The 10736-nt window shown below is 40.8% G+C and overlaps 1 protein-coding gene across 6 annotated transcripts in view; it reads left to right on the top strand.

Annotated features, from left to right (window-relative positions):
- Nucleotides 1–4539: 4539 nt before the first annotated feature.
- KLHL7 (kelch like family member 7) overlaps nt 4540–10736 on the top strand; it is a 70870-nt gene continuing 64673 nt past the window's right edge. For 3 of the 6 annotated variants that reach the window (XM_025379858.1, XM_025379859.1, XM_025379864.1), the window contains exon 1: nt 4540–4950. In XM_025379858.1, coding sequence (XP_025235643.1) covers nt 4831–4950 — 120 coding nt within the window. In that variant the 5' untranslated portion in view covers nt 4540–4830. Of the gene's footprint in view, nt 5593–7477; nt 7540–10736 lie in introns of those variants that run through there. The other 3 variants (XM_025379860.1, XM_025379862.1, XM_025379861.1) reach the window with 3 other exon arrangements.

The raw sequence follows: 10736 nt of genomic DNA, 5'->3' as shown, positions 1-10736 counted from the left end.
ACATTTTGGGAAATGCTAAATAGTGACAAAGTTAATACAGGACAGGTACACCTCATTTTATTTGCAGTTTGCTTTATTGTGCTTCACAGATACTACATGTTCTTTTTTTTTTTTTGGTTTTTTGCAAATTAATGGTTTGTGGCAACCCTGCATGGAGCAAGTCTATTGGTACCATTTTTCCAACAGCATGTGCTCACTTTGTTGTGTCTCTGAGTTACATTTTGGTAATTCTTGCAATATTTCAAACATTATTATCATTATCATTATATCTGTTATGGTGACCTGTGACCAGTGATGTTTGATGTTACTATTATAATTGTTTTGGAGCACCATGAACTGAGCCCATAAAACAGCAAATTTAATCAATAAATGTTGCATGTGTTCTCACTGCTCCAATGACCAGCTGTTCCCCATTTGTCTTTGTCTCCCCAGGCCTCTCTATTCCTCCAGACACAATATTGAAATTAAGCCAACTAATAACCTTACAATGGCCTCTAAGTGTTCAAGTGAAAGGAAGAGACGCACATCTCTAACTTTAAATAAATAGCTAGAAATGACTATGCTTAGTGAGGAAGGCATGTTGAAAGCCAAGACTGGGAAGCTAGGCTGCTTGGCACCAAACAGCCATGTTATGAATGAAAAGCAAACACACTTGGAGGAAATTTAAAGTGCTACTCCAGTGAACACACAAATGATAATAAAGCAAACCAGCCTTAATGCTGATATGAAGGGTTTTAGTGGTCTAAATAAATCAAATCAGCTACCACATTCCCTTAAGCCAAAACCGAATCCAGAGCAAGATCCTAACACTATTCAGTTCTATGAAAGCTGAAAGAAGTAAGGAAGCTGCCCAAGAAAAGCTAGAAGATAGCAGAGATTAGTTCATGTGGTTTAAGGAAAGAAACTATCTCCAAAACATAAAAGTGTAAGGTAAGGCAACAAGTGCTGATGTGGAAACTGTAGCAAGTTATCCAGAAGATCCAGCTAAGATCTTGATGAGGGTGGCTACATCAAACAACAGATTTTCAATGTAGATGAAACAACTTCTCCTGGAAGAAGATGCCATCTAAGACTTTCATAGCTAGAGAGAAGTCCATGCCTGTTTTCAAACTTTCAAGGACAGGCTGACTCTTCTTGTTAGCAGTTAATTCAGTTAGTGACTTGAAGTTGAAGCCAGTGCCCATTTACCATTCCAAAAATCCTAGGGTCCTGACAAATTATGCTAAATCTGCTCTGCCTGTGCTCTATAAATTGAACAAGAATGCCTAGCTGGCAGCACATCTGTTTACAACACGGTTTACTGAATATTTTAAGTCCACTGTTGAGACCTACTGCTCAAAAAAAAAAAAAAGTGTCCTTTCAAAATATTACTGGTCATTGACAATGCACATGGTCACCCAAGAGCTATAATGGTGCTGTACAAGGAGATTAATGTTGTTTTCATGACTGCTAACACAACGTCTATTCTACAGCCCATGGATCAAGGAGTTATTTTGATTTTTAGGTATTATTATTATTTAAAATATGCATTTAATAAGGCTAGAGCTACCACAGACAGTGATTCTTCTGATGTGGGCAAAGCACATTGAAAACCTTCTGGAAAAGATTCACCATTCTAGATGCCATTAAGAACATTTGTGATTGGGAGGAGGTAAAAATATCAACATTCACAGAAATTTGGAAGAAGTTGATTCCAACCCTCATGGATGACTTTGAGAGGTTAGAGATTTCTGTGGAGAAAGTACCTGCAGATGTGGTGGAAATAGAAAAACAACTAGAATTAGAAGAGGAATTTGATGTGACTGAATTGCTGCAATCTCATGATAAAACTTGAATGGGTGAAGAGTTGCTTCTTATGACTGAGCAAAGAAAGTGGTTGTTTGAAAAGGAATCTACTGATGGTGAAGACTCTGTAAATATTGTTGAAATGACAACAAAGGATGTAGAACAGTGCATAAACTTAGTTGATCAAGCAGAGACAGGGTTTGAGAGAACTGACTCCAATTTTGAAATAAGTTCTACTGTGGGTAAAATGCTATCAAACAGCATTGCATGATATGGAGAAATCCTTTGTGAAAGGGAGTCAATCAATGCAGCAAACTTCATTGTTGTCTTATTTTAAGAAATTGCCATAGCCACTCCCAACATTCAGAAACTACCATTCTGATCACTCAGCAACCTGACCCTAATCAGTCAGCACTTATCAACATTGAGGCAAGACCTTCCACAAGCAAAATGACTGTGAATCTAGTGGGCATGGTGGTATGGGCCTGTAGTCCCAGCTCCTTAGGAGGCTGAAGCAGGAGGACTGCTTGACCTCAGGAGTTTGAGGCTGTAGGATACTATGATCACATCTGTGAATAGCCACTGTACTCAATCCTAGAGAACACAGCAAGACTCCATCTCTTATAAAAGTAAAAATAAAAATAAATTTAAAACTTCCAACTTGAAAAGGCTTAGATGATCATTAGCAATTTTTAGCAACAAAGTACTTTTTAATTGAGGTATGTGCATTGCTTTTGCAGATACAGTATTATTGCACACTTAACAGACTACAGTATAGTGTAAACATAACTTGCATATGTTTTGGGAAACCAAAAAATTTGTGTGACTCACTTTACTGCGATATTTACTTTATGTGGTGGTCTGGAACAGAACCTGAAATATCTCTGAGGTATGTGTGTATTATTAACTCAGTAAAGTAATTTTAAGGGTCTTGTGCTGGCACCCCTCTAAGCATTTTTATAATCTTTATGGCAGTTCCATGTGGTAGGTTCTATTTTCACAGATAAGGAGACTGCGGCATAACAGAAGTTAAGCAATTTGTCCAAAGTTGCACAACTAGAAAGTTGAGATGCTTGACTTTGCATCCAGGCAAAGTCTCATGCTTAACCCCTGTACTGTATAATCTCTGTGGTCTCTTTGAGTTCTGAATCCTATGGCTCGTCCATGAACTTTGATGTTTTATATTCAGCAATATGTAAAAAGACTGTTCTAACACCAAGCACTAAGGATGCTGTTCCTTGTTTCTTTTTTGCTTTATTGCAGAACAGCATTCTTTTTCATCACCTACATTTCTGCCTTTGAATCACGGATCCTTCACCTCTCAAGGCCTTCGAGTTAGAAGACAGATTTCTACTTCTTTTCGATTAAAAACAAGAAAAAAAAAAGTTATTCTGTTTTTCTTCAGTGTCCTGGGTCATTTAATAAAGTGAATGAAAAATTTTCTCATTTCTAATTTTATTAACAATAAATTATTCCTATTGCCAGAGTTCACCTTAAATCCCCAAATCAACTAGTTAAAATAGAGGCACATCTGAGAACCTCTAGATTAAAAGAAGAAAGATAAAGTGTACAGAGACATAAATATCTTACTATTTTGTAAAAATTGAGGCATATATAGTTTGCTCTTTCATCTGGATTATGTTATGTTGTTTGTCCCCAACAAGAAAAGTATACTGTGGGCCAAGACTGGCGGCTCATTCCTGTAATCCCAGCACTTTGGGAGGCCTAGGTGGGAGGATTGCGTAACGCCAGGAGTTCAAGACAAGCCTGGGCAACATAGTGTGACCTCTTCTCCACCACCACCAACACCAACAACAACAACAAAATTTTAAAATTAAAAATTAGCCCAGAGTTGTGTTGCATGCCTGTAATCCCAGCTACTTGGGAGGCTGAGATGGGAGGATTGCTTGAGCCCAGGAGTTCTGAGGCTTCAAGCCACTGCATTGCACCCCCAGCCTGGGTGACAGGGCAGAGACCCTGCCTCAAAAAAAAAAAAAAAAAAAAATGCCTCAATAGTGTAAATTATTTTACATAAAATAGGTCTCTATACAGTCCTATATAGACTGAGGAGGAAAACCAATGAAATATAAAGTTTTCATAATATTAATGTACAATTTCAAATAATTCTGTATATTACTATATACTAGAAAGAATATGGTTACAAAAAGCATTTCCATGAGGGCTGTGATTGAGTTCCGTGTTACCGTAAAAACACTTAGAGAAGCCTAACTGAAGATTTCTGGAACTGACTGACAACTGATTTCAGTTGTGAACACATAGTAAGCCAGCCTAGTTAGGCAGACACTCACTGCACGCCAAGGAGACAGCAACGTGACTGTGTGCTGTTGCTTTATGAATCTCATGAAAATAAATCTTGTACTCGGTGTAACAAGACTTTAACGTGCAGTAACATCCTTTCATCATTTAATATCTACTGAGCGCCTACCATACACCAGGCTCAGATACTGCACTGAACACCGACCCTGTTCCTATGAAGCCTTACACTGATGGGAGACACCTTTGCACGTTCCACCGCCCTATTATCAAAAAACAAAAAGATAATCACATAACCGAAACCTGGAAATCTGCCTTGGGCACACAGAAGGGCAGGCGCGACCTCGGATCAGCTCCGAGGCAAAATTCACTCAGCGCGGGACAGCGACAATGCACCCGGCCCCACCTATGCCTGCAGTCGCATTGCTCGGAGCGGCGCGCCACTGTGACGTTCGAGGCCCCGCCCCTGACTCCCCTCAAAGGGCCCCCGCCTCCTCGCGCAAAGTGCGCAGGCTCCTCGACCGGACTCGGGTTCTGCCCGGGGACGCAGCCCAGCTGGCAGCGTCGCTCCCTGAGCGCTCCTGAGGGGGCCGCCCGGCCTTGTCTTTCGGCAGTGGCCGAGCCACCGCCGCCTGTCGCGCGTTCCAGAGCTGGGTGCTGCAGCCGCAGTTCCGATCGCCGTGTTTGGTCAATAGAATCGCCAGTGTGCCCAGAGAGTGCGACCCCTCGCCCGGCCCGGCGAGTCCCGGGCGTGAACCGAGCTGAGGGAGGATGGCAGCCTCCGGGGTGGAGAAGAGCAGCAAGAAGAAGACAGAGAAGAAACTTGCTGCTCGGGAAGAAGCTAAATTGTTGGCGGGTTTCATGGGCGTCATGAATAACATGCGGAAACAGGTACCGCCTCTGTGGGAGTGACGGACGACGGTGGGAGGTGGTCCGGGGCTCGGGTCCCTGGCTCCCGGCGTCGAACCCCGCGCCCTGTGGATCGCGCCCCTCTTCCTCGGTCCTCGCCCCTTCTTCCATTTTCGCAGGCGAGTCCGCAGTTGGTAGAGGGGCGCGTAAAACAATTCTCGAGCAAAAGTGCTTCTCGCCTGCGGAGGATGTAGCTCCCAAGTCAGACTCCTGGGGGACTCCTCGGGCTGGCTTTCGCCGTCGGGTATCGGTTGTGTAACAGCTCTGCCCTAGTTATCTCTTTGTGAGGCGAGGATTCTTCCACCGGCGAGCCGTTTTAAAGTGTCGTGAGATCTTGTGTGAAGAAACCCATTGGCATAGCCCAAACCGAAGCCCCCAAAGGGAGGAGAGTTGCTGGCCTGAAATCAGCTGCTCTTAAATAAGGATCCCCGCCCCCTCCAGTGTTTCCCGGTGGAGCTAGTTGAAAACGAGTCCTCCTGTACGTGTTAATTTAGAGCAGAAGCAGCCATCGATAAATATCATGCCATCTTCTAAGGGCACTGTGCGCCCCTGTTATTAAGAGGAGCTCTTTGTTCTGTCTTTGGTGTGGTGCATTCATGAAAGTCTGCAGCACATCGGCGAAAGGTGGGTTATGAAAAGAACGGATTTTAACGCTGGCGAAGGTGAACCAAAGAGGCTTTATTATTATTTTTTTAATTCCATAACATCTATACCGATAAGCATAGAAAGTCACTTTTTCCTTTCTGTAAGCTTTATTTATAGATAATACACATCTAAGGAGATTTGTGGGAATGTTTGGGTTTTGTTGACTGGGATCCTATTTCAAGAGGACAAAGCAGGATGTAAGTTGCGTGTAACTGCAAAACCTAGTTTGCTTTGTCTAGTGGTTCTGGGAATATGGGCAACAGTAGAGGAATTTAAGATTTTTATGAAGATATTAACTTCTGGTTTCTATAAGCAAACCCTGACTGCAGGGATCTTGTCTTTGTTCACCAGCTCCTGCTACAGTGCACCAGTGCAGTCTACGGGAATGCTTTCAAATCTTTCCTGGCCTTTGTGCTGAAGTACTGTGAATGTCTGAATTCGTTAATTCGTGCGACTTACTTCCATGTATCTATTTTCAAATTCATGTTCCTTTCATGTAAACCTTGTTGTATCTACAATACCACAGACTTCAAATTGCTGGTGCATTTAGCTATTGCCTGCCTGTAATGGTAGTTGAACATAGTTTACCAGTGCTTAAACTTGTTGAAGACTCATTAGGTTCCCTCCTGCTCCCTCAAATATGTTTTCATTCGTGGATCATAGCATCGTAAAGCATTGCCTCAATCCCTAAATAGATAGGGTGCAACTGGGTTGCAGTAGCAAATATTTACTTGAGGAGGAGAGGATTATCTGAGACTGTCCATTTAGCTCTTTGGATTTAAAAATTGACTCACATTTCCTAGCTTTGGAGTATATTAACATCACTTATTTACTGTTACAATAGAAATACAGTTACTGAAAAATCAGGGTTCTGTTACTGAGTAGGAAGGAAAAAATGGTTACTTGGTGAACAACCAGGGATCCCCTCCACAATGATTAACTGACCTTAATCTGCCAGGTTCTCCTTTTGTCAGTGGTTTGGCATGTGATTCAAACAGTTCTCCGATAGCACTTTTATCAACTTCATGGAATCATGCATCTTTTGCAAGATGTGCAGTTTCACTTTGCAATTGATTTACATTATGGTTATATTGTATTGTCCTGTTTAACATCATAACACAGGAAATAATTCACCAAGAATGACTGACAAGGGCAGTTGATGGGAATTGGCAGAAACAGTAGCTGGCCTGAGCCAGAGGAGGAATGTTTGAGCCAGGACCAACTTTATAAGTGCTCTTGTTCTTCAGTAAATATTTTTGTGTTATGACTACTTTTGCATCCCTTTACAATCTCATTGCTTTAAGGATCAGGATAATGAGTGCTTAGATGACGAGGACCCCTCTGTAAACATCCAGAAACATTCCTTCAAAAATTTCAGAACATTGTGAGATTAGCATACCTCAGTTCCAGTCCCTGCTGTCTCATTATTTCATTTTGTTATTTTAGATAACATGATTTAGTTCATTCCATCTCTCTATAGCATAGTGGCCAATTCTATACATCGAGGCAAAAGGGGCTTCTGCAGAGCCAGCAGCCTCGGCTTCTTCTAAAGCCTTTGCCTACATTGTTTTTGTCATTTCTAGCCTTTTGTTTCTAAGTAAACTCTCCAGTGAAGTATGGGATACATAAAAGAGGGCACAAATCATAAATGTACAACTCAATTATTACAAAGTGCACATCCCACCAACAAGACTAGAACATGACCAGTACTCCAGAGGTACCCCTTATGCCCTTTTCAGTCACTAACCCCACAGTAGTAACAACTATTCTAACTTCTGTAACCATAGAAGTTAGAGCAGAAGCAGCCATTGATAAATGCCATGCCACCTTCTAAGGGCACTGTGCGCCCCTGTTATTAAGAGGAGCTCTTTGTTCTGTCTTTGGTGTGTGGTGCATTCATGAAAGTCTGCAGCACATTGGCAAAAGGTGGGGTTTTCCTGTTTTTGAACTTATAAATGTAATCATATGGCATAAACTCTTGTGTTTTGATTTCTTAAAGCCAACATTGTTTGTGAGATTATTCTGTGCTTTGTGTAGCACTACTTCATCCTTGTGGTATATAGTATCCCATTGAATGAATATAGCACAATTTATCCATTCTATCATTATGGACAGTTGGTTTATTTCTAGTTTGGGACTATTAAGACTAGTACTACTTTGAACATTTTTGTACACTTTGTACATACCTTTTGGTATGCATATGTATATATTAATATTTGTGTTGGGAAATACCAAACAAGAATTTTTGAGTCATAAGCTATATCACCTTCAGCTTTAAAAGATATTGTCATGTACTTTTCCAGTGATTGTACCATGTTATGCTTCTGCCAGTTGTGTGTGAGAGAGGCTTTTGCTCCGCATCCTTGCCATCACTTGATGTTGTCAGTCTTATCACTTTAGCAATTCAAACTGGGTGGCATCTTATTTAATTGGATTGAGTACTTTTTCATGTATTTCTTTAACTTTTTGCTTACATTAATGTTATTACCTGATATTTAAAATAGAAGCTTTACAAGGCAGGTCTGGGTCACAATCACTATTGCACATGCACATTGCTGTTGCCATATTCTTCTTTTGTGTTAATGAAGTCCAGGAGTCTCTTAACATTGGAGGAAGATGTTTTAAGACCTTCCTGAGTACCAACATAGTTTGTAGTTTCTCCACATTAAATGAATTAAAGCATAATTGGAACTTGAAAGCTTATGTTAAAGTCCTTATTGAGAGTTATGTGAGAGAACTACAAAGCTGATTTGACAATTAGGTATTGGGCAGTTAACTGGGCTCACCTGCTGGCTAAAATGACTTTGCTTCTGTATTCTTATCTGTCTGACTGTAAATTACTACATGGCATTATCTTTAGGTTCTCTTGTGAATAATCTAAACCTTTAGTGTTAACCCCTTGATAATAATAAGACTTCTTGAGCCCTTATAACTCTGTTCCAGCCACTTTGCAGAATGTTTTACATGCTTTGACTCATTTAATTCTCTCAACTTTCATTGACAACTCCAGTCATCCAGACCTTTCTATTCTTCTTCCTGTACTTTACTGTTTTCTGTTTTTTTCTGTCTGTCCAGCTTAGAAGCTATTGTCACTCCACTGTCTCTCCAGTGCCCCAGCTTTCTTGACCCTCTGTCCCTTTTTCATGTCCATCTGGCAAACTTCAGTATTGATGACTGATTACCTTCTTCATGCACGGCTCCAAGCACAGCTGGAAAATATCTCATTATTGGGCAACTTCTGCCAAGTAAGTGCTTGGCCACCAATTTCCACTAGACTATCAGTGCCGGTGAGCAATCTTTTTGTTTTACTATTTTCCTCCAATCTGAATCCTTTCTATAGATCCTCACTTTCAGCAGATCACCCTCTTTTGACATCATAGATAAATAGAAGTCATTAGTCTAGAACTATCTATCTTTTCACTTTCTACCACCAGATCTATAAACCTATTTTGACACTTTCCCTTTTCTCTTCTTATCCTGCTTCAATGGAGATGCTGCTTCTTTTTCTAAGGCCAGTACTTCTATATAGGCTTTGGCTTCCTGGATGCTGGGTTTCTCAGAAGTATTATACTGTTGGTTATTCCATCTTTGTTGAGCATCTTTAACTTTTCTTCTTTGCTGGATTCTTGCTTGTTTTAAGCTTGTTTTAACCTCTCCAACTTTTGAACCAACCAACCAGCAAACCCATTCTTAATGGGTTTAATCAACGTACCCCTGTAAATACTTCTCTCCGCCCATTAAAATGAGAAGTTGAGTAAATTCACTACGTTTTCTTAGTCACTATTTATTTATTCCTCTAGTTCAATTTGGCTTGCAAGCTCATTCATTGAAATGAATACTTGTTGACAACCCACTGTATGCTAGACATTTTGCAAGATTCTGGGGTTGCAATGATAAGCAAACCCTGACAGTCCCAATCCTCATGTGGTTTATAGTCTAGTAGAAAAGCAAGACATTAGTCAAGTAATCACACAAATAAATGTAATATTGCAACAGTGATAGGTATTACACAAGAGAATAACATGGTACAACGAGGGCATATGGGTGGGTAATTTGACCATCAGGAAGTTTTCTCTAAGGAAGTGGTCATTGAGAGCTGAAATAAGAGTAGGTGTTAACTAGGTAAAGAGAAAAGGGAAGAGCGACTCAAGTAAAGGGAACAACATATTCAGAGGCTCTGAGTTGGAGACCTACTTTATTATAGAATGGCAAGTTTGAGATTGATTAAAGGTCAGTGTAATTGGAGCACAGAACATAAGGAGGACAATGGTTCTAGATGAAACTGGTGAAGTAGCTAGGGACCTGCCCATGCATAGCTTCATAAGTCAAGTTAGGTGATTTGCCCTTATTCTAAAATCTGTGTGTGCATGTTTGTGTGCATGTGCATGCATGTTTGTAGAGGTGGGGTGTTTTCCTCTTTAAAAAAGATGACTTGGCCTGGCACAATGGCTCACACCTGTAATCCCAGCACTTTGGGAGGCTGAGGTCAGGAGTTTGAGACCAGCCTGGCAAACATGGTGAAACCCCATCTCTACTAAAACTTCAAAAAATTAGCCACGCATAGTGTCACGTGCCTGTAGTCCAAGCTACTCACAAGACTGAGGCAGGAGAATTGAATTGCTTGAACCCGGGAGGCAGAGGTTGCAGTGAGCCAAGATTGCGCCATTGCATTCCAGCCTGGAGACAGAGTGAGACTCTATCAAAAAAAAAAAAAAAAAGACTTACTGCTCTATGGTAAATGAAGTAAAGAGTTTTCCGAGTGGTTGTTGGCAGACCAAATAGGAAGCTGTAGTAGTCCAGTGAGACATGATGGTCCTTTGGACTGAGGTGATGACAGTGGCAGCCACAAGCAACATTAATGAAGAAAAGGTGATAGATTAAAAAGATAATAAAATCAACAGGACTTGGTGATGATAACTACCATATGTAGTTGTGATAACTAAATTAGGTAACTAAATTAGGTAACCAAATTAAGATAACTTAAAATACGACCTGATAACAAGTAACATCTCAATAAGTGTTAGCTATTTGTGTTGTGATGCTGGTACTTGATTGGATGTTGAGGGATTCAGCATAAGGTGTCACTTATGATCTCTAGGGTTCTGGAATGCATAATGAAATGG

The sequence above is a fragment of the Theropithecus gelada genome, chromosome 3 (assembly GCF_003255815.1).
Source record: "Theropithecus gelada isolate Dixy chromosome 3, Tgel_1.0, whole genome shotgun sequence".
NCBI lineage: Eukaryota > Metazoa > Chordata > Mammalia > Primates > Cercopithecidae > Theropithecus > Theropithecus gelada.
The sequence above is the reverse complement of the archived record's forward strand: the minus strand, read 5'-3'. Positions and strand labels throughout refer to the sequence as shown.